Source organism: Phyllobates terribilis, unplaced genomic scaffold (genome assembly GCF_046119375.1).
Source record: "Phyllobates terribilis strain yellow unplaced genomic scaffold, ASM4611937v1 Scaffold_10__3_contigs__length_209671492, whole genome shotgun sequence".
Classification (NCBI taxonomy): Eukaryota; Metazoa; Chordata; class Amphibia; order Anura; family Dendrobatidae; genus Phyllobates; species Phyllobates terribilis.
Window position 1 is genome coordinate 26645204 of NW_027362770.1, and position 24341 is coordinate 26669544.

General features: G+C 46.3%; 1 protein-coding gene across 1 annotated transcript in view; it reads right to left on the reverse strand.

Moving 5' to 3' along the window:
- Positions 1-14351: 14351 nt before the first annotated feature.
- The window catches only part of LOC141164117 (uncharacterized), an 89016-nt gene continuing 79026 nt past the window's right edge, over positions 14352-24341 (reverse strand). The window contains exons 13-14 of the mRNA XM_073649268.1: positions 23321-23471; positions 14352-15140 (exon numbers count right to left, since the gene is read on the reverse strand). Coding sequence (XP_073505369.1) covers positions 15100-15140; positions 23321-23471 — 192 coding nt within the window. The 3' untranslated portion in view covers positions 14352-15099. The remainder of the gene's footprint in view (positions 15141-23320; positions 23472-24341) is intronic.

Below are 24341 nucleotides of genomic sequence, written 5' to 3' on the forward strand. Positions count from 1 at the left end.
AATGTAATGCCCACAACCAACATGGCTGCGGCATTACAGTGACTGGCTGGCAATCCCTACATGTTCATCGGCTCTGTAAAGAGCGCCAAACATGCAGGGCGGAGACCCGAGCTCCCGCCCGAGTAACCCGGAAAAGCTCGGTGCTCGCCGAACATCCCGAGTAGTGTGATGCTCGGGCAAGTACCGAGCAGTGTCGAGCATGTTCGCTCAACACTAGACTAGTATCGTTTTTTTCTTTTATGTGTAAAAGAACAGGGCATATTAACCCCAGGAAGGGGACCAGGATGTGGCACATGCACCCCAGGAAGGGGACCAGAGGGAGAAGGCATGCCGGCTGAAACGCGCGTTGGGGTAGTGCCACTGCAGCATTAGACTAAGGTATTTCTGATTGATTTTTATTTATGCGCTCTGCAGGATTAGTGTTATTCATCACAATGTTTCTGTGTATACTAGTCACTATATCATCAGCTAGGGGCTACTATTAGGATATACATTCCTCTTGGATATTTCATCCATAGTATTTTACTTTGCCCATATAGCCACATACCTGTCCTCCTTTTGATATTTGTATTTGACTACATCTGCTAACTCTTACTATATGTTAACATCAGTGCCTTGCCTGTCTGTGGTGCCACCTATTGGCCATTTACTTTTCATCACTCAACTTCTTTGTTTTCTTAAATAACTCAATAAACTTGTCGTTTTATTCCATGGTCTTTGGTGCAATTCATTTATATGCTCTTTGTAATGTCTGTGCTGAACTCCTTTATTTTCATTACCTGATAATACATCTATAACATATATGAGGTATTTTCATGCTTACTATCAATGTAAACTTTACATACAGGTGCATCTCACTAAATTAGAATATCATCAAAAAGTTAATTTATTTCAGTTCTTCAATACAAAAAGTGAAACTCGTATATTATATAGAATCATTACACACAGAGTGATCTATTATATGGAGTCATTACAAACAGAGTGATCAATTTTAAGTGTTTATTTCTGTTAATGTTGATGATTATGGCTTACCACCAATGAAAACACAAAAGTCATTATCTCAGTAAATTAGAATACTTCATAACAACAGCTTGAAAAATGTTTTTAAAATCTGAAATGTTGGCCTACTGAAATGTATGTTCAGTAAATGCCCTCAATACTTGGTCGGGCTCCTTTTGCATCAATTTGCTGTGGCATGGCGGCGATCAGCCTGTGGCACTGCTGAGGTGTTATGGAAGCCCAGGTTGCTTTGATAGCAGCCTTCAGCTCGTCTGCATTGTTGGGTCTGGTGTCTCTCATCTTCCTCTTGACAGTACCCCATAGATTCTCTATGGGGTTAAGGTCAGGCGAGTTTGCTGCCAATCAAGCACAGTGATACTGTTGTTTTTAAACCAGGTATTGGTACTTTTGGCAGTGTGGACAGGTGCCAAGTCCTGCTGGAGAATGACATTTCCATCTCCAAAAAGCTTGTCGGCAGAGGGAAGCATGAAGTGCTCTAAAATGTCCTGGTAGACAGCTGCGCTGACTTTGGTCTTGATAAAACACAGTGGACCTACACCAGCAGATGACGTGGCTCCCCACACCATCACTGATTGTGGAAATTTCACACTAGACCTCAAGCAGCTTGGATTGTGGCCTCTCCACTCTTCCTCCAGACTCTGGGACCTTGATTTCCAAATGAAAATTGGAACTCTGGGACCTAGTGGAGTGTGTCAATGACTGCCTTCTGGACATCTGTCAAGTCAGCAGTCTTCCCCATGATTGTGGAGCCTACTGAAACAGATTAGGGGACCTTTTTAAACACTTAGGAAGCCTTTGCGGGTGTTTTTTGTTAATTATTTTAATTTACTGAGATAACGACTTTTGTGTTTTCATTGGCTGTAAGCCATAATCATCAACATTAACAGAAATAAACACTTTAAATAGATCACTCTGTTTGTAATGACTCTATATAATATATCAGTTTCACTTTTTGCATTGAAGAACAGAAATAAATTAACTTTTTGATGATATCCTAATTTAGCGAGATGCACCTGTACATCCATTTGTATCCCCAATACAATCGGTACTAGGTAGTGTTAGCCTTATATAGGATTGAAACTCAGAGCATGTCAATTTCTGATCCGATTTTGAGGATCAGAATAGGACTCACTCAGTGGGTCTGTGTGCTGTTGTCACGGGTGTGTCGCCACGAAGATCGTCACGATTACACAGCCTGACTTCTCGCAGCTGACTTTTTGGTGCTTTGTGTTTTCGGCAGTGAGGGAGTTAATTCTCTTTCTCTCTGTGCTAGACGAGGTCCAGCCTCGCCCAGCTGCAATCAATGCTGCTGTAGTGAGTCTCCTTCAAATGCCTGCTGGTCTGTTTGGGAAGTGTCGGTGAAAGCTTTTCATACAGACTTACAGAGCGGATCGTGGTATTTGGAGTTTCTGAGATAAGTGTATTTGGAGTGTATTTTCCCTTCCTCGCTTTATCATTTATCTCCTTTCCCGTTCGTGTTCCCTCTGTTGTAGTAGTGTAGTCTTTGTATGCAAGGTGGTTTTGGTTTTTCCCTTGTACTGTCTCGTTCGTCTAAGTACTGTGTGTGGGCATATTATTACTTGTCCTCTTTTGTTGTGATCGGGGTCCTTCTCAGGACTAGATTACTTAGGTGCAGGGATCCTCAGGAGGTAGGGGTTACGCTGGCGGCCTGGACCTCTGTACCTTTAACAGTACCTCCAGGTTGAGGGATTAGTCAGGGCCCCAGCTTAGGGTCAGCTTAGGCCCCTACCTCCAATATACAGAGACAGTGTGACATTTTCACCGACCCACTTAGTTTTTCTCCAGCTACCATGGATCCAGTAGCCGGTCTAGCTCGGCAGTTGCAGAGTTTGTCCATGGAGCTGGCGGACGTTAGGTCCAAGGTTTTGCATCCTCTGGAGCAAGCCGGACCAGAACCTAAAGTAGCTCTCCCTGACAGGTTCACTGGGGGGCGGGACAAGTTTTTTGTTTTCCGGGAGGCATGCAAATTGTACTTTCGGCTGCGGCCTCGGTCATCGGGGAGTGAAGAACAAAGGGTGGGAATTGTCATCTCGCTCCTACAAGGGGACCCACAATCTTGGGCGTTCTCTCTTCCCCCGGGCTCCCCGGCTCTCCAGTCAGTGGATAGGTTTTTCGCTGCTCTGGGACTCGTATATGATGACCCAGATCGGATCTCCCTTGCTGAGTCTAAGTTACGTAGGATCCAGCAGGGAGATCGTCCGGCGGAGGAATTCTGTTCGGAGTTCCGTAGGTGGGCCACGGACACCCAGTGGAATGACCCGGCTCTTAGGAGCCAGTTTTGTCAAGGTTTATCCGACAAATTACAGGATGTGTTGGCACAGTATGACTCTCCCGCGTCACTGGAAGCCGCTATGGCCCTGGCTATTCGCGTTGACAGATGGCTTCGGGAGAGGTGCGGGATAACTCGACCCCCTGTGATGACTCCACCTCCTACAAGGTCCCCTCATATGGTGGTTCCCCTGGTCAGTCCAGAGGAGCCTATGCAATTAGGAGGGACATCATTTCGGGGGAGGGGACCAGTGGTGCGCCATAAGACAGGAAGGTGTTTCTTCTGCGGGAGAAAGGGACATTTTATTGGGGGGTGTCCATCCCGTCCCTTGCAGAGTGAAGAGTCGTCGGAAAACTGTTGATCCCAGGTTGTGTGGTGGACGGCAATCTGGGAGTAGGTATTTCGTCCCTAGGTTCGTCTCAGTTTCTCGTACCGGCGGAGGTGGTGGTGGGTACGAGAACTGAGAGGATATCTGTTCTTCTGGATAGTGGGGCCGGGGCTAATCTGGTTGATGCTCGGTTTGCCCGGGTTCAAGGTATGCGATTGAGTGAGTTGGCTAAACCCATCCCCATATTCTCGATCGATGCCAGGCCTCTCGGTCAGGGAAGTTTTTTGCAAGCTGTACATGACGTAAAACTTCAAGTGGGGGCGATACATAAAGAACTGTTGTCTTGCTACGTGTTGGAGGGTCTTCCCACTCCTATAGTGTTGGGCCTTCCTTGGTTAACTAAGCATAACCCGGTTATTAATTGGCAAACCAGAGAGATAAGCCAATGGAGTAAATTCTGTAATAAAAACTGCATGAACACGGTCATCGGTGCGGTTACTCCTTGGGTCTTACCTCCATTTCTGGCGGACTTTGAGGATGTATTCTCGGAGAAAGGGTGTCAGGAACTACCTCCTCATCGCGAGTATGACTGTTCTGTAAAACTGCTCCCTGAGGCCAAGTTACCTAAAGCTAGGTTGTATAACCTTTCTGGTCCTGAGAGGCAGGCCATGAAGGATTATATTTCAGAAAGTCTGGCTAAGGGGCATATTAGACCTTCATCTTCACCGGTGGCTGCGGGGTTCTTCTTTGTTAAGAAGAAAGATGGAGGCCTACGCCCTTGCCTGGATTTCCGTGAACTTAATCGGATTACGGTCCGAGATCCGTATCCACTCCCACTTATTCCCGATCTCTTTAATCAGATCGTGGGCGCCAAATGGTTCTCTAAGTTGGATCTCAGGGGGGCGTACAATCTGATTAGGATGAAGGAGGGGGATGAGTGGAAGACGGCGTTTAACACTCCGGAGGGGCATTATGAGAACCTTGTCATGCCATTCGGTCTGACTAATGCCCCGGCGGTGTTCCAACACTTTGTTAATGACATTTTTCGCCGCCTGGTGGGACAGTTTGTTGTCATATATCTGGATGATATCTTAATTTACTCGCCGGATCTGGTGTCTCATCAGGAGCACGTTAGGCAGGTGTTACAGATCTTGCGGGGTAATAAACTGTATGCCAAATGGGAAAAGTGTGTGTTCGCCGTACAGGAACTCCAGTTTTTAGGCTTCCTGGTTTCAGCGTCCGGTTTTCGTATGGACCCTGGGAAAGTGCGGGCAGTTCTTGAGTGGGATCGGCCAGAGAATCTTAAGGCACTACAACGTTTCCTGGGGTTTGCTAATTATTACCGGAAGTTCATTCGTAATTTCTCGTCCATGGTTAAGCCTCTCACAGACATGACTAAAAAGGGGACGGATTTTTCTAGGTGGTCTGACAAGGCTTGTCAAGCATTCTCCTGCTTGAAAAAATGTTTTGCCTCGGCACCCATACTCATTCAACCTGATGCGTCACAGCCATTCATTGTAGAGGTAGACGCTTCCGAGGTAGGGGTGGGAGCAGTATTGTCACAAGGTTCGTCCCCTGGTAAGTGGCATCCGTGCGCCTTTTTCTCTAAAAAATTGTCGTCCGCTGAGAGGAATTACGATGTCGGCAATAGGGAACTCTTAGCCATTAAGTTAGCTTTTGAGGAGTGGCGCCATTTTTTGGAGGGGGCAGTCCATCCGGTCACCGTCATCACCGATCACAAGAACCTGCTATATCTGGAGTCCGCGAAACGTCTGAATCCCAGACAAGCTAGGTGGTCATTGTTTTTTACCAGGTTTAATTTTGTCGTTACATATCGTCCTGGGTCAAAAAATGTAAAGGCGGATGCCTTATCTCGTAGTTTCCCTGGGGCCGGGAATACGGACGACCCGATTCCTATCCTTCAGGAGGGGGTGGTGGTTTCGGCAGTATGCTCTGAGCTGGAGGAGGAGGTATTGGAGGCTCAGGGGGACGCCCCTGTTGGACCTCCGGGGAGACTGTTTGTTCCAGATCAGTTGCGACAAAAGGTGATCGAGGCACACCATAACTCAGTTTTGGCAGGACACCCGGGGAGTAAAGCAACTGTGGATCTTCTCTCGCGTCGGTTTTGGTGGCCTAACTTACATAAGGAGGTGGTAACTTTTGTCGCGTCCTGTGGGGTTTGTGCGCGCTCTAAGACCTCACATACCCGTCCGTCTGGGGCCCTCTTACCTTTGAAGATCCCGGAGCGTCCTTGGACTCATCTGTCTATGGACTTTATTACGGACCTCCCTCCGTCTTCGGGTAAAACGGTCATACTCGTTGTAGTGGACAGGTTCAGCAAGATGGCACATTTTATCGCTCTTCCGGCTCTCCCTAATGCTAAAACTCTTGCGCAGGTGTTCATTGGGGAGATTGTGAGGCTTCACGGGGTACCCTCCGATGTGGTGTCTGATCGGGGGTCTCAGTTTGTGTCCAAGTTCTGGAAGGCGTTTTGTGCACGGCGGGGGATGCATTTGTCATTCTCATCGGCTTTTCACCCTCAGACCAACGGTCAGACGGAACGTATGAACCAGAGCTTGGAGACATATCTCCGGTGTTTTGTGTCAGAGAACCAGGAGGACTGTGCTTCTTTCTTACCTCTGGCAGAGTTTGCTCTCAATAATAGGCGGAGCGAGTCCACTGGTAAGTCCCCGTTTTTTGGGGCATATGGTTTTCACCCCCAGTTTTGTACTTTCAGTAGGGGGGGCTCTTCGGGGGTTCCTGAGGAGGAACGATTTTCCTCATCACTCGCTTCAGTATGGAGAGGGGTGCTGAAGAATCTGAATACTATGGGGAACCGATACAAACGTATGGCTGATAGGAGGAGAGTGTCTGGTCCGGACCTAAGTGTGAACGATCGGGTATGGTTGTCTACCAGGAATATTAAACTTAAGGTTCCCTCCTGGAAACTGGGTCCCAGGTTCATCGGGCCGTACAGAATCAGTTCTATTATTAATCCGGTGGCATTCCGTCTTGACCTCCCCCCTACGTTTAAAATTCACAACGTGTTCCACAGATCGTTGCTTAAGAGGTATGTGGCGCCGGTGGTACCGTCACCTTTACCTCCCCCTCCAGTGGTGGTCAATGGTAACTTGGAGTTCCAGGTATCAAGGGTCATCGATTCACGTTTTAATCGCCGGTCCCTTCAGTACCTGGTTCATTGGAAAGGGTATGGTCCTGAGGAGAGGATGTGGGTTCCTGCGTCGGATATTAACGCAGACCGATTAGTTCGGGCCTTCCACACGACTCACCCGGATAAACCTGGCCCTGAGGGTCCGGAGGCCCCTCGTAGAAGGGGGGGTACTGTCACGGGTGTGTCGCCACGAAGATCGTCACGATTACACAGCCTGACTTCTCGCAGCTGACTTTTTGGTGCTTTGTGTTTTCGGCAGTGAGGGAGTTAATTCTCTTTCTCTCTGTGCTAGACGAGGTCCAGCCTCGCCCAGCTGCAATCAATGCTGCTGTAGTGAGTCTCCTTCAAATGCCTGCTGGTCTGTTTGGGAAGTGTCGGTGAAAGCTTTTCATACAGACTTACAGAGCGGATCGTGGTATTTGGAGTTTCTGAGATAAGTGTATTTGGAGTGTATTTTCCCTTCCTCGCTTTATCATTTATCTCCTTTCCCGTTCGTGTTCCCTCTGTTGTAGTAGTGTAGTCTTTGTATGCAAGGTGGTTTTGGTTTTTCCCTTGTACTGTCTCGTTCGTCTAAGTACTGTGTGTGGGCATATTATTACTTGTCCTCTTTTGTTGTGATCGGGGTCCTTCTCAGGACTAGATTACTTAGGTGCAGGGATCCTCAGGAGGTAGGGGTTACGCTGGCGGCCTGGACCTCTGTACCTTTAACAGTACCTCCAGGTTGAGGGATTAGTCAGGGCCCCAGCTTAGGGTCAGCTTAGGCCCCTACCTCCAGTATACAGAGACAGTGTGACAGCTGTCTGAGAATAAAATCAGGCAGCACACCAACACATAGCACAGTCCCATAGTATATAGTGTACTCTCTTCTAATATATAGTGCAGTCCCTTAGTATATAGTTCACTTTCTTGTTATATATATACTGTATTTTCATGACTATGAAAATTGTACATTCCCACTGAAGGCATCAAAACTATGAATTAACACATGTGGAATTATATACTTAACAAAAAAGTGTGAAACAACTGAAAATATGTCTTATATTCTAGGTTCTTCAAAGTAGCCACCTTTTGCTTTGATGACTGCTTTGCACACTCTTGGCATTCTCTTGATGAGCTTCAAGAGGTAGTCACCGGAAATGGTCTTCCAACAATCTTGAAGGAGTTCCCAGAGATGCTTAGCACTTGTTGGCCCTTTTGCCTTCACACTGCGGTCCAGCTCACCCCAAACCATCTCGATTGGGTTCAGGTCTCGTGACTGTGGAGGCCAGGTCATCTGGCGTAGCACCCCATCACTCTCCTTCTTGGTCAAATAGCCCTTACACAGCCTGGAGGTGTGTTTGGGGTCATTGTCCTGTTGAAAAATAAATGATGGTCCAACTAAACGCAAACCGGATGGAATAGCATGCCGCTGCAAGATGCTGTGGTAGCCATGCTGGTTCAGTATGCCTTCAATTTTGAATAAATCCCCAACAGTGTCACCAGCAAAGCACCCTCACACCATCACACCTCCTCCTCCATGCTTCACGGTGGGAACCAGGCATGTAGAGTCCATCCGTTCACCTTTTCTGCGTCGCACAAAGACACGGTGGTTGGAACCAAAGATCTCAAATTTGGACTCATCAGACCAAAGCACAGATTTCCACTGGTCTAATGTCCATTCCTTGTGTTATTTAGCCCAAACAAGTCTCTTCTGCTTGTTGCCTGCCCTTAGCAGTGGTTTCCTAGCAGCTATTTTACCATGAAGGCCTGCTGCACAAAGTCTCCTCTTAACAGTTGTTGAACAGATGTGTCTGCTGCTAGAACTCTGTGTGGCATTGACCTGGTCTCTAATCTGAGCGGCTGTTAACCTGCGCTTGCCCTTAAAGGAAACAAATGGGTGCCCAGAAACAAGTCCTCCTTGACTAATTTAGGCTTCATACCAACTGAAGGTCTACAAATCAGGTTTAATGCTACCTCTAGTATGGCAGATGCTTTTAAACCGTCATTGTTGGAAAGATACATTCATAATCACTCATGGGTACATGCAAATCTGTTTATAAAAGGTACCAATGACACATGTTATAAAATATCTGATAACATCCCTTGCAATGAATCTTCTGAATATAAGCCTAGTGATCCAACATGTGGCAATCCGGATGTTGGATATTGTAGCCCCCTGGGACAAATGCCTTCATGGTGTATGTTATCAAATAACACAGTTTTTATCGATTTGGTACATAAATTAGTATTACAGCACTCTGCTTTATGGGATCTGCCATCAGCCACATATTGGGTCTGTGGGAATAATGCATATAAATGGCTTCCAGTCGGAGTAGGGGGGACTTGTACGTTGGCCCGGCTAACTCCAGCCACTTATCTTATTCCCCATAGTAAAGTAGATATGAGAGCCATCCCTCTTCATACCATCTATAAACGTTATAAACGTGCCAAAGACAACACCCCACGACCATCAGGAAGACCTCATTTAGTACAAATGAGTATACCCAATAAGATAGCCAGTACCGTCTTCCTCTACCCTATGGTAACACAAATGTGGGACAAATTAGTGGAAGTCACTGACTACTTAGATGCAATCAGCAGAGCGGTGTTTAAATCTGGCGCCAAAATCGCTGATTGGGCACGGCCGGCCACCGCGACCAATCAGCAAAGCAGTGTTTAAATTTGGCGGCAATATCGCTGATTGGTCGCGGCCGGCCACCGTGACCAATCAGCAAAGCAGTGTTTAAATGTGGCGTCAAAATCGCTGATTGGTCGCGGGCAGCGTCCGCGACCAATCAGCACAGCAGTGTTTAAATGTGTCGGCAAGATCGCTGATTGGTCGCGGGCAGCGTCCACGACCAATCAGCACAGCAGTGTTTAAATGTGGCGCCAAAATCGCTGATTGGTCGCGGGCAGCGTCCGCGACCAATCAGCACATCAGTGTTTAAATGTGGCGCCAAAATCGCTGATTGGTCGCGGGCAGCGTCCGCGACCAATCAGCACATCAGTGTTTAAATGTGTCGGCAAGATCGCTGATTGGTCGCGGGCAGCGTCCACGACCAATCAGCACAGTGTTTAAATGTGGCTCCAAGATCGCTGATTGGTCGCGGGCAGCGGCCGCGACCAATCAGCACAGCGGTGTTTAACTTTTGCGCCAAGATCACTGATTGGTCGCGGTCTCCGGCGAATCGTATTGGTGAGGACCGGGGAGCGGAATCGTATTGGTGAGGACCGGGGAGCATCGCTGCCTGTGCAGCTACTTCCGCTGCGAGAAGCCGGGAGATGAGCGGCTGCTCGCAGCAGAAGTATCCCGACCCGCAGCGCCGCTCCCCGGTCCTCCCTTGACACCCTAGCCGCATGGATGTCAGCGCCGCTGCCTGTGCGGCTACTTCCGCTGCGAGAAGCCGGGAGATGAGCGGCTGCTCGCAGCAGAAGTATCCCGACCCGCAGCGCAGCTCCCCGGTCCTCCCTTGACACCCTAGCCGCATGGATGTCAGCGCCGCTGCCTGTGCGGCTACTTCCGCTGCGAGAAGCCGGGAGATGAGCGGCTGCTTGCAGCAGAAGTATCCCGACCCGCAGTGCCGCTCCCCGGTCCTCCCTTCCGCATGGAGGTCAGCGGCGCCGGCGGTCGAGGTCCTTCTGCTGCTACCGGCCGGGAGATGAGCGCCTCGCGCCGGTCATCTCCCGGCTGCATCTCCGTCCCGCAGATGAGCCGCTAACGGCCGCCATCTTTTTTCTGAAATCCCGCGTCGCTGATTGGCCGCTGCCGGACCAATGAGCGACGCAGGATTTCCTAGACAGACAGACAGAAAGACAGACGGGATAAGACGATTATATATATATAGATAACTCCATCCCTTATTACATAGCATCCTCTGTAGTTATAACACCATCTCTTATTATCTTATTATATATGTTCTCTGTTATGTACAGTGCCGTCCCATTATTACATAGTATCATCTCTTTTTATATATAGCACCATCCCTTACATAGCATATTCTTGTGATTTTTGTTATTCACAGCGCCCTCTCTTTATTATATAGAGTGTTCTTTCGTTAGATGTAAAATGACTGCTGATTGAGCAGCAGATGACCAAAAGACCAGTTCATCAGCCTCCTCCATTAGAAATGAAGCTTTCCAATGTTCCATCAGCAGTCATTTCATTATATATTTAATAGAAGAGTACGCTATGTGATAAAGACAGACGCTATAAATAACAAGCGAATCCAATATGTAAGGAACGGTGCTGTACATAACAAGAGAGGACACTATGGAATAAGGGGTGGCAATACACACAATGAGAAGATATATCTATATGGTATATAATCTGTAGTTTTGTCATCATAAGAGTAAGAGGGCCCAAAAACATTTCTTGTATAGGGGCCCCAAGCTGTCAGTGTCCGCCCCTGCTCCAATGTCCTGGTCATGAGCCCAAACTTTCAATATTTTGTTCAAGTGCCACTTAGTTATCACTTTTGCCTGTGACTTGGTTTCACTCATGTTGGAAAAAGCATTGTTGATCACTAGGGATGAGCGAACCCGAACTTTAACATTAGTGTCCTAGTGTCCGGTACCGAACTTCAAACACAGACTTTTAACAGGATGCCCGAGTTTTGTTTGGCTACAGACGTCTAATAAAGTTTGTTGTATGGCTGCAGCGCAGCCAATCAACACACTTCTATGCTGTAGACACTTCCGGAGCCATCACAGCCATGTCAAGTATTGCAGAAATGCCAGATTATGAGTGCCGCCGCCATTCTGCTCTGATTAGTGTAGGGACAGGATGCAGCTGGAGTGAGGGACAATGTTAGGTTGCGCATTCTGCAAAAATCTGCTGTGTGTACTCTGAACGTGTTTCAGTGGGAGTACTGTGCCAAAAACCACTGTGTGTACTCTGCACCCATATCTGCGGGACTACTGTGACAATAAGCCACTGTGTGTACTCTGCACCCCTGCCTGTGTGAGTATTGTGGCAAAAAGCTCCTGTGTGTACTCAGCAACCTCGCCTGTGGGAGTACTGTGCCTTTAAACTGCTGTGTGTGTACTCTACAATCCCGCCTGTGGGAATACAGTCCCAAAAAGCCTCTGTGTGCTCTGCAGCCGTGTCTGTACGAGTAGCGTCCCTTAAAAATAAATCTACTCTGCAGCCGTCTATTTGCCATTTGCAGGCCATAAAAATAATTTTACTGTTCCACTGTGTCTATATGAGTAGTGTAGCAAAAAAATAATTCTACTCTGCAGTAGGAGCTTTTGCCATTTTTGGTACAAAAAAAGTTATAGCACTCTGCAGCCGTTGCTTTGTCATTTGTAGGCCAAACAAATAATTTTTGAAGTGGAAGAGATTGAGTGCACTCATGCCCAACCACTTGTCAAGTTGGAGGAGGAGTACGTGGGAGGGCTAGAGCACATGGTCAGTGGACCACCGCAGCACATGTCAGAGGATGGCGAAACACAGTTGCCAACTACTGCGTCCTTTTTCAGTGTGCAGACCTGCAAGGAGGGCAGGGGTGAGGAGTGGGTGGAAGATGATGCATGGGATGATGAGGTCCTAGACCCCACATGGAGAGGAGGCCATCCTAGTGACGTGCGCAGTTCGGAGGAAGAGGAGGTGGTCATGCTGCCTTGGCAGTGCAGCAAAAGAGGGAGCAGGGTGCAAAGGCACAGCGGATGGCCCCTAGCCAGTATGACGGATGATACTGTCCACCGCGCCCCTTAAATCACATGAAAGCCAGCTCAAAAGAGCTTTTTAGCATGGCATTTCTTCAAGGAATTTGCTGATGACAAGCAACAAGTGGTTTGCAAACTGTGCCGTCAGAGCCTGAAGGGAGGCATAAATCTTCTGAACCAGAGCACCACCTGCATGATGAGGCATCTGAATTCCAAGCACGAGGTGCAGTGGAGTAAACATCTTAAAAAGCATAACAGATCTGAGTCTCCTCCTGCTCCCTCTTCTGTTGCGGTCTCGGCCTCTTCCTCCAGCTCAACAGGGCCACCTGCCTCTCCGCAAAGAGAGGATGTGACAGCACCACCACCAGTGTCACTGTGCATCTCCACACCATCCCATGGAAGTGTTCAAACCCTCAGGAGACGGAGGAGATACCCTTCAACCCACCCACGAGCCATGGTCCTGAATGACAGTATTTCCAAATTACTGGCCTTTGAAATGCTGCCATTCAGGCTGGTGGAGATGGATAGTTTAAAAAAACTGATGGCGGTGGCTGTCTTGCAGTACGTTTTTCCCAGCCGCCACTACTTTTCCAGGCATGCCATCCCTGCCCTGCACACACATGTTGTGAACAAAATAAGGTGTGTACTGTGCAACGCCATTAGCGGCAAGGTCCACATAACCACCAATACGTGGACCAGTAAGCACGGGCACGGACATTATATCTCCCTAACGGATCACTGGGTAAATGTAGTGGCGGCTGGGACAAAGGCAAAAGGAGTTCTAGTCCATGTCCTACCACCACCGAGGATTGCTGGACGTTTCTCTGTCCAGGTTGCCGCCTCCTCCTCTTCCTACTCTGCTTTCTCCACCACCTTCTCATCCGGTCACAGTAAGACCCGCACCACCAACTTCAGCACAGCCAGGGGGAAAAAACAGCAGGCTGTTCTTAAACTCCTCTGTTTGGGGTACAAATCCCACAATGCGCATGGGATCAAACAACAGATACATGAGTGGTTGGTGCCGGTGAAGCTCAAGCCCGGCCTGGTGGCGTGCGATAACGGTTGAAATATCGTAGCAGCTCTGGACCTAGCCGGTTTAACGCACATCCCTCATAGCTCCCAACCGTCCTGTTTTCTGCGGGACTGTCAAGCTATGAGGGCTGAGTCCCGCATCCCGTCACCGCTCAGCTGTTCTCCCGTCTGTGGAGGGTGGTAGGGCGGGTTGCGAAGCTGGAGCAGCGGGCACAGGTAGTAGCCGGCAGCTGCAGCTACCAAGTGTGCCCACTCCTAAAGAGAATGAATATTCATTCCTCTTCACGCCCATCTGTTATTTTAAGTCATTTACCTATCCAAATTTGTTTGCAGGGCACTTATCCTGCTCTTACCCCCATTGAGCTTCCTTTTGCAGCCCCTCAGCCCTTACTGTGACCATTTTACAGCCATTTTAAAGCACAGAAGTTCAGGTCCACATTGACTTGTATTGGGTTCGTGTTCGGGGTCAAGTTCATATACCGAACCAAACTTTTTATTCTAGTTCGCCTGAACCCGAACATCCATATTCATCACCAAATTGCTCCTGTAACGTTGGAGAAGTTTTTCTTGGAGGATGTTGAGATCCCAATGTTTATTCAGGGCAGTGTTCTTATGCAAAATTATGAGTGAGCCCCCTGAAATGGATTTATTTATTTTGCTCACTTATATAGCGCTATTAATTCCACAGCACTTTACAGACATCATCATCGCAGTCCCCATCAGGGCTCACATTCTAAATTCTCTATCAGTATGTCTTTGGATTGTAGGAGAAAACCAGAGAACCCAGAGTAAACCCACACAAAGACAAGGAGAACATACAAACGACTTTCAGATGTTGTCATTGATGGAATTTTGAACCCTTGGATGAAAAGCAGGCCCACAAATGAATGATCTCAGGATGCTTTACTGTTGGCATGACACAGGACTCATGGGAGCAGTCAGCCTTTCATCTCTGGGCATTCATTCCTCCAGATTTCCTAAACACTCTCATGGGGGCTTCAACAGAGAAAATAACTTTTCAGGAAGAACAAGGATTGGATTCCAGAGGACTGGAGGAAAGTTATTTTCTCCAATGAAGACCCCATCAGACTGTTCGGGACATCTGGAAGAATGATTATCTTGCGAAGAAAAGTTGAGTGCTACCATGAGTCCTGTGCCACGTCAACAGTAATGCTTCCTTGAACATTCATGTGTGGGGTTACTTTTCATCCAAGGCAGTGGGCTAGACAAACAGGGACTACCTTATCTAACCGAATGAGACTGACATCCAGCTCCCGTCAAGTACATCGCTAATCACGTGCCAACATGGGATAGCTTCCTTTTGGTGTTGAAACAAACCTTGAAGTGCCACAGGACCGGCAATGGGTACAATCCATATCAAGCAAGTTTTAGGTAAATGTCCCCATGATCTACCCACGTGACTGCTGCAATCACTGCCCTCAGTGGTGTTTGGTACCGGACCGCTGTACAGTCACGTGGGTGGAAAGGCGTTATTGCTGCAGCACAAAAACAAATACCAGGGAGCAGCACCGGATTGCCTTTATCAGATGAGTGATGCTTCTTCTTTAATGATATTTCTCTGTATGCATTTATACTACATAGAGTAGTCACTCAGGGTTTCTTCAAGTCATTTCTTTCCAGAGCTGTTAAGCCTGAAATAGGATATTAAGGGTACAATTAACTGCAATAATGATCAGCCTTTTATGAAATACCAGTATAAGCATTAGTCATTATTGCGACCACCATGTTCCTGGATTATCAGACTTTCTGAGCTTTTGGAAGTTCAGGTGTAGATACTGTAGGCACACATAGGGGTATGCGTGAATACATGTTTTTTCTTACAATATATAAACACATACTTCCTTAAATGGACTCTCAATGTTAAAGTTTAAAGGGACTGTCCATTACTACAGAACCCCTGCTTAATGAATTCAGTGACCCATAGAAAATGAAAACAATGGATACTCACCTCCCGCGGCAGCGACATTCCAGTTCTATCTGCGCTGCTATTCCCAGTGAGTTACGTGACATTGTTGTGTCACATGCCCACTTCACCCAATCAGACACTGCTGACCAGCAGTCACTGATTGGCTACAGAGGTGACATGACACAACCAACAGTAGCAGCACTTATATTCCTGGAACAGCACCATTGCGATAGGTGACATCGTTTTTATTTTCTTTGGGGCCCTGAATTGAGGTGTGGATTTGTTTTTCCCTTAATAATAAAGAGCTTAATTTAAAAACTGCATTTTGTGTTCCTTGTGTTTTCTTTGTCTAATATCTAAATTTGTTTTGTGATCTGAAACATTTAAGTGACAAACCTGCAAAAGAATAAGAAATCAGAAAGGAGGCAAACACTTTCACATCACTGTGTAAATATATATATATATATATAGATATATATATATATATATATATATATATAGATAGATATAGATATAGATATACAGTACAGACCAAAAGTTTGGACACACCTTCTCATTTAAAGGTTTTTCTGTATTTTCATGACTATGAAAATTGTACATTCACACTGAAGGCATCAAAACTATGAATTAGCACATGTGGAATTATATACTTAACAAAAAAGTGTGATACAACTGAAAATAGGTCTTATATTCTAGGTTCTTCAAAGTAGCCACCTTTTGCTTTGATGACTGCTTTGCACTCTCTTGGCATTCTCTTGATGAGCTTCAAGAGGTAGTCACCGGAAATGGTCTTCCAACAATCTTGAAGGAGTTCCCAGAGATGTTTAGCACTTGTTGGCCTTTTTGCCTTCACTCTGCGGTCCAGCTCACCCCAAACCATCTCGATTGGGTTCAGGTCTGGTGACTGTGGAGGCCAGGTCATCTGGCGTAGCACCCCATCACTCTCCTTCTTGGTCAAATAGCCCTTACACAGCCTGGAGGTGTGTTTGGGGTCATTGTCCTGTTGAAAAATAAATGATGGTCCAACTAAACGCAAACCGGATGGAATAGCATGTCGCTGCAAGATGCTGTGGTAGCCATGCTGGTTCAGTATGCCTTCAATTTTGAATAAATCCCCAACAGTGTCACCAGCAAAGCACCCCCACACCATCACACCTCCTCCTCCATGCTTCACGGTGGGAACCAGGCATGTAGAGTCCATCCATTCACCTTTTCTGCGTCGCAGAAAGACACGGTGGTTGGAACAAAAGATCTCAAATTTGGACTCATCAGACCAAAGCACAGATTTCCACTGGTCTAATGTCCATTCCTTGTGTGCTTTAGCCTAAACAAGACTCTTCTGCTTGTTGCCTGTCCTTAGCAGTGATTTCCTAGCAGCTATTTTACCATGAAGGCCTGCTGCACAAAGTCTCCTCTTAACAGTTGATGAAGAGATGTGTCTGCTGCTAGAACTCTGTGTGGCATTGACCTGGTTTCTAATCTGAGCTGCTGTTAGCCTGCGATTGCTGAGGCTGGTGACTCGGATAAACTTATCCTCAGAAGCAGAGGTGATTCTTGGTCTTCCTTTCCTGGGTTGGTCCTCATATGAGCCAGTTTCTTTGTAGCGCTTGATGGTTTTTGCAACTGCACTTTCAAAGTTTTCCCAATTTTTCGGACTGACTGACCTTCATTTCTTAAAGTAATGATGGCCACTCGTTTTTCTTTACTTAGCTGCTTTTTTCTTGCCATAATACAAATTCTAACAGTCTATTCAGTAGGACTATCAGCTGTGTATCCACCAGACTTCTGCACAACACAACTGATGGTCCCAACTCCATTTATAAGGCAAGAAATCCCACTTATTAAACCTGACAGGGCACACCTGTGAAGTGAAAACCATTTCTGGTGACTACCTCTTGAAGCTCATCAAGAGAATGCCAAGAGTGTGCAAAGCAGTCATCAAAGCAAAAGGTGGCTACTTTGAAGAACCTAGAATATAAGACATATTTTCAGTTGTTTCACACTTTTTTTGTTAAGTATATAATTCCACATGTGTTAATTCATAGTTTTGATGCCTTCAGTGTGAATGTACAATTTTCATAGTCATGAAAATACAGAAAAATCTTTAAATGAGAAGGTGTGTCCAAACTTTTGGTCTGTACTGTATATCTATATATCGTAGTTTTTTTATGCACATGGTGAAAAAAATTTTGAAGTTTGTAAAAGTAAAAAAAAAGAATTTGTTTTGAGTCGTAATTTTCTGTAACATTTTTACTTGTCCACCAGCGGAGCTGGATAAGGCCTTGGCTTCATGCGGGGCAAACTGACATTTTCTTTGATAACATTTTGGGGCACATACTGTACAGCTTTTGATCACTTTTTATTGTATTTTTTTAGGGACGTGTAGGGAATCAAAAAAAATTGCTATTCTGACATTGGTTGAAACTTTTTTTTTTTTCAACTTAATTTGTTATTCCCCTTACCCCTTAGAGGACTTGAACCAGCTATTGTCTGATTGCTTGTACTATATACTGCAATACTTGTTATTCCCCTTACCCCTTAGAGGACTTGAACCTGCTATTGTCTGATTGCTTGTACGATATACTGCAATACTATAGTGTAAATCTCAGTCTTCTTTGAAGCTCAACAAATAGATAAGCTTCAGAGGAGAACCAAGAGGGTGGCGATGTCACAGAAATCCATGGGCACCTGGCATCATGGGGCGTCTATGGGATCCAGCATGTGCTCGCACTGGCTGTGACATCATTTATTTAACCTCTTCCCGACATGCGCTGTACAGGCGCTTCTGCCATGTGTACACGGCGCCGCGATCGCGCAGGCTCATGCTGAGCGCCGCTGCGATTAAGTGCAGGTGTCAGCTCTATGTCAGAGCTAACACCCCACCGCAACGCCCACGATCGATGCTAGGTGAGAGAGCAGGAGCTGAGATGCCTCCTTCCTGCCTGTCAGACGCTGATCTTAACCCCTTCAGTGAACACCATAAAAAAAAGAAAATTAAAAGCAAGGCAAAAAACGATGCTTTATCATCATACAAAAAGTGGAATAAAACTCGATCAAAAAAACGAATGTAAATAAAAATGGTATCGCTGAAAACGTCATCTGGTGCCGCAAAAAACAAGTTGCCATTCAGCTCTGGCAGCGGAAAAATAAAAAAGTTACAGCTCTCAGAATAAAGCGATGCAAAAATAATTATTTTTTAAAAGCGCCAAAACATAAAAAAATGATATAAATGTGGTATCGCTGTACTGACCCGAAGAATAAAGCTGCCATATCAACTTTACCACATGCGGAGTGGCATAAAAAAATCTCAAAATAACAATTCCTGAATTGCTGGTTTTTGTTCATTCTGCTTTGCAAAAAACGGAATAGAAAGCGATCAAAAAATGTAATTTGCCCAAAAATGGTACCAATAAAAATGTCAAAACAAGGAGTCACATGACTGTAGGGTGAAATATGGAAAAATTATAGCTATCAAAATATGGCGATGCAAAAACTTGTTTTTACAATAAAAAGCATCTTTTAGTGTGTGACAGCTGCAAATCATAAAAACCCGATATAAATCTGGTATCACTGTAATCACATTGACATGAAGAATAAAGTCGCCTAATCACTTATACCGCACGAGGAACAGCGTAAAAAATAAATAAAACTAATTCTTCACCTTCTGTTGATTTGTTCATTCTGCATCCCAAAGGCTCGGCACACATTTATCCTGCGCTCTGCGCTGAGCGCTTACGCCAGGGTTTCTGTGTAAATCTCTGAAATGCGTGATTCAGACGGAAACCCCGGCAGAAGATTCCCTATAATGAGGCAGATGGAGGCACTGTGGACGCCGTCTGGCCTATGTAACGGGTCTGGGAGGCGGAACCTCTGAGCTACTATACAAGGGGGCGGTCCTTGTAAAGGAGCGGGTGGCGACCAGGGAAGACGGGCTGGAAGTCTCAGCAGGTGAACGGGACAGTCTGAGTGAACGGGACAGTCTCTGAGTGAACGGGCTGGAGATCACGGCAGGTGACCGGGGCAGTCTCTAGGTATAGGGTTGGTACGACCTGTGGCGGCTGAAGATAGACGTGAGCTCCCAGGTGAGCAGGCGAGAGTCTCTGGATGAACGGGTGGTCACAGCATGTGACGGCGGAGCCTCCAGGAAGACCAGCGGACAGGCGACAGATGAGTGCTCCCAGGTGAGCGGGCAGAAGTCTCTGGACAGGCGGGTGGTCACAGCACGTGACGGCAGAGCCTCCGGGTAGGCAAGCAGACTGGTAGCAGATGAGCGCTCCCAGGTGAGCGGGCAGGAGTCACTGGACAGGCAGGTGGTCACAGCACGTGACGGCGGAGCCTCCAGGTAGGCTAGCAGGCAGGTAGCAGATGTGCGCTCCCAGGTGAGCGGGCAAGCTGGTCCATAGACAGACTGACAGGAGTTGGAAGGCAGACCGTCGGACCACAGGCAAGCAGGCAGGTAGCTGATGTGCGCTCCCAGGTGAGCGGGCAAGCTGGTCCATAGACAGACTGACAGGATTAGTAAGGCAGACCGTCGGACCTCAGACTAGCAGGCAGGTAGCAAGTAATCAGGCAGGAATCTGGCAGGTAACTGGCAGGTAACTGGCAACGGGACCTGAGGGCTGAAGCACAGGTGAGACACAGGTGCAAACAACATTGCTCGGGCACCTCCATTTTGGAGGAGGTGCCTTATATATGGTAAAGTCCTCCGGGGACTCCTTAGGACGGCGTGCGCGGCCCCTTTAAGAGGGAGAGAGGGTGCGCGCGCGCGCCCTAAGCACAGTGGCCGGGAAGGAGCGCGCGCTGCCAGCAGAGCGGGAGAGGGACGCCGGGCACGGAGCAGAGCGGTGAGGGGAACAGCGTCCCTGCCTAGCAGAGGGCAGGGACGCCGGCACTACAGCCTATAATCCAGCAGTGTCCGTCTTTTTATTAGGTGTGCATAAAAGTGCCATCGGACACAGTTTTGTGCACTTCTGAAAAGAAGGACGACACTGAACAGATGCCAGACGGAGTCAAGAGTAACTCTGCTGCCTTATTAGAGTGAACGGATCCCTTGGGGGTTTCATCGGAGTCACGTCATTTGTACATTTAGATGGAAACCCCTATATAAGTGATCAGCGTAGAGCACAGGATAAATGTGATCCCAATTGTTATGTAAAATGTTCCCAATAAAAGCTTCAACTCCATTCACAAAAAAAGGAAGTCCCCACTCAGGTCCATCATCTGTTAATGGAAATATAGAGTGCCTCCACGTTACTGGTATCACAAAGGCTCTAGAAAAACGAAATGGCACCTTGCCCTTCTTTTAGAAATCCAGCTGCCAAATCCAAATGTCCCCTTCCCTTCTGAGCTCCAAAGTGTACCTAAACTGCAGTTAGTGTTCACATGTTTGCCATTCCTGTGGCGATGAGAGCCCGTCTAATTTACTGGTGCATGTCTCCAGAAGCAACAGCAGGCCATAACATACTGGTCACTACAACATACTGGTCACTATAACGTTTTGGTCACAACAACGGCAGTTTGCAATCTTCACTTAGCAACATCCACTGCTTGTTTCTGGAAAACACCCATGGAGTCAAAATAGTCACTATACCTGTATATAAGGTATAATTTCCAAAATGGGGTCACTTGAGGGGGATTTTTCTCTTCTACCACGCAGGGGCTCTGTATATGGAGTCCGCAAACTATTCTAGGAAAATCTGTGCTCCAAGAGGCAAAAAGTGCTCCGTCCCTCCCGAGTTTCGCCGTATGGCTAAGCAGTACTGCACAGTCACATATGGGGTATTTCTACATTCAGCAGAAATTGGAGGACAAATTTTGTTGCCATTTGTACTCATTTCCCAGTGTGAAAATGTAAAATCTGGGGCTAAAACAAAAATTTGGTGGTAAAAATGTAATATTTTTTTCACTGCCAAATGGTATAAAATGCTGTGACAAACCTGTAGGGTCAATATGATCCCCTAAATGAATTCATTGAGAGGTGTAGTTTGTAAAATGGGGTCACTTATGGGGGGTTCAGGCACCCTCAAACCAATCCAGCAAAATCTGAACTCCAATATGTCGCTTCTTCCTTTCTGAGCTTGCACTATGCCTCAAAAGTAGTTTTTGACCACATATGGGGTATCTGCGTACTCAGGAGAAATTGAACAACAAATATTGGGTGTTCATTTTCTCCTGTTACCCTTGTAAAAATGCAAAATTTGGGGCTAAAAAATATTCATGCTGGAAAAATGTGATTTTTTTTATTTTCAAGGCTGAATGTTATAAACTTCTGTGAAGCACCAGGGGTTTCAAGGTGTTCACCACCTAGATATGTTTACTGAGGGGTCTAGTTTCCAAAATGGTGCCGTGTCACTTGTGGGGGGTTTCCACTGTTTAGTCACATCAGGGGCTCTCCAAACGCGACATGGCATCTGCTAATCATTCCAGCAAATTTTGCATTCAAAAAGACCAATGGCGCGCCTTCCCTTCCAAGCCCTGCCGTGCTCCCAAACAGTAGTTTTCCTCCACATATTGGGTATCTGCGTACTCAGGAGAAATTGCACAACAAATGTCAAGGTGCAATTTCTCCTGTTACCCTTGTGAAAATGCAAAATATGGGGCTAAAAAACATTTGTGTGGGAAAAATGTGATTTTTTAAAATTTTCACGGCTCAACATTATAAACTCCTATTAAGAACCTGGGGGTTCAAGGGGCTCACTACACATCTATACAAGTTCTTTGAGGGGTCTAGTTTCCACAATGGTGTCACTTGTGGGGAGTTTCCACTGTTTTGGCACATCAGCGGCTCTCCAAACGCACCATATCATCTGCTAATTATGCCAGGAAATTTTACATTCCGAGCTCTGCCTTTTACCTAAAGAGTGCTTTTCCCCCACATATTGGGTATTGGTGTGCTCAGGAGAAATTGCACAACAAATTTTGGGGTCTGTTGTCTAGTGTTACCCTTGTGAAAGTAAAAAAAAATGTTTCTAAAGTAAACTTTTTGTGAAAAAAAGTTATGTTTATCTTTTCTTTCCACATTCCATTTATTTCTGTGAAGCACCTGAAGGGTTAATATACTTCTTGAATGTGGTTTTGAGCACCTTGAGGGGTGAAGTTTTAGAATTTTTGGGGGTATTTTCTGTCATATAGACCTCTCAAAGTTACTTCAAATGTGATGTGGTCCCTAAAGAAATGGTTTGTAAATTTTGTAGTAAAAATGAGAAATCGCTGGTCAACTTTTAACACTCATAACTTCCTAACAAAAAAAGTTTCCAAAATTGTGCTGATGTAAAGTAGACATGTGGGAAATGTTATTTATTAACTATTTGGTGTGACATATCTCTCTGGTTTAAGGGCATAAAAATTAAAAGTTTGAAAATTGCAAAAATTTTCACATTTTTTGCCAAATTTCTGATTTTTTCACAAATAAACGTAAGTCATATCAAATAAATGTTACGACTATCATGAAGTACAATATGTCACGAAAAAATAAACTCAGAATCACCGGGATCTGTTGAAGCGTTCCAGAGGTATTACCTCATGAAGGGACACTGGTCAGAATTAAAAAAATTGGCCTGGTCAGGAAAGTGAAAACAGGCTTGGGGGTGAAAGGGTTAATATAGTCACCCATCCCTTGTAGATTGTGAGCCCTTGCGGGCAGGGTCCTCTCTCCTCCTGTACCAGTCAGTGACTTGTTCAAGATTATTGTACTTGCTTGTTTTTTTTATTATGTATACCCCCTTTTCACATGTAAAGCGCCATGGAATAAATGGTGCTATAATGATAAATAATAATAATAGTCAGCGTCAGCCACATGTGGAGGGAGCTCAGCTCCATATGTGGTCACCCCAGTGCGGACGTACAGTTATGCCCATATGCGCAGAGAGGTTTTAGAAACTATGAAGCTTCGGTTGGTTTGCTCACTGTTCTGGAGTTGCTGGTTCTCAATTTCAAGCTCTTGGTTTCGAGCAGAAAGTTGAACGGCATCCTGGATAGTTTCTTCTAGAAGTTTTCTGTAGCGATGTTCCTGAGCATCCATCTGTTCCTCCAGCAATCCCCGATAAGCATGGAATATCTGATCACATGACAGATAAGGCTATATTACAAGCGGATATATGGAGAGAATATTTTGCACATTTAGACATTAAAACTTCCTGAGTCCTGTCTAATATTGTGTAAGTTCCCCTTGAGCTGCTTGAGGCATGTACGCCAAAAGTCAACTGAAGGTGGCATCAAGACATGACCAGCAGATCCCTTGTGGGGTGGGAACCTTCTTGGATCAGACTCCTTTTTCCTGTGCATGTCGCAGATGCTCAATTGGACTGAGATATGAGGAATTTGGAAACAAATCAGCACCTTGAATTCTCTGTCATAGACCTCAAAACATTCCTAAACAATTGTTACCATATGGTCAAGGGGCCTTATCCTGCTGAAGAAAAGCAACAGTCATAAAGTGGACTGTAATAATGTTTAGGTAGGCAATATGTATACTTGGCAGCTGCCCTGATTTGATCAACAATCAGGTGCTACGGCCGGTAAAAGTTGTAGAACTCATATGCAAATTACCTCTTCAGAGAAAAAGAAGAATTGAACTCTATAGCGCCACCTCTCTTTTTCTCTGAAGAGGCAATTTGCATATTACATTTCCCAGAGGAGCATTGCACGGCGAATAAGCCTCCTTACTTTGGCATGCCAGAGCCGGTGTGTCACTCTCCACAAGGAGAAACGTTACCCCTTAGACCAGGGGTCTCAAACACGCGGCCCGCGGACAGCATGCGGCCCCTCCGGCTGCTTCTTGCGGCCCGCAGGCACATAGACCCCGTAACGATCGCGGCTCTCTCCAGCAGCAGCCGCTGACATCAGCGCTGTAATGCAGTGTATTGTCGCGCAGAGACCGGCTCTCTGCACAGCAATACCAGTGTCAGCCGCCGGCCTATCAGAGGCC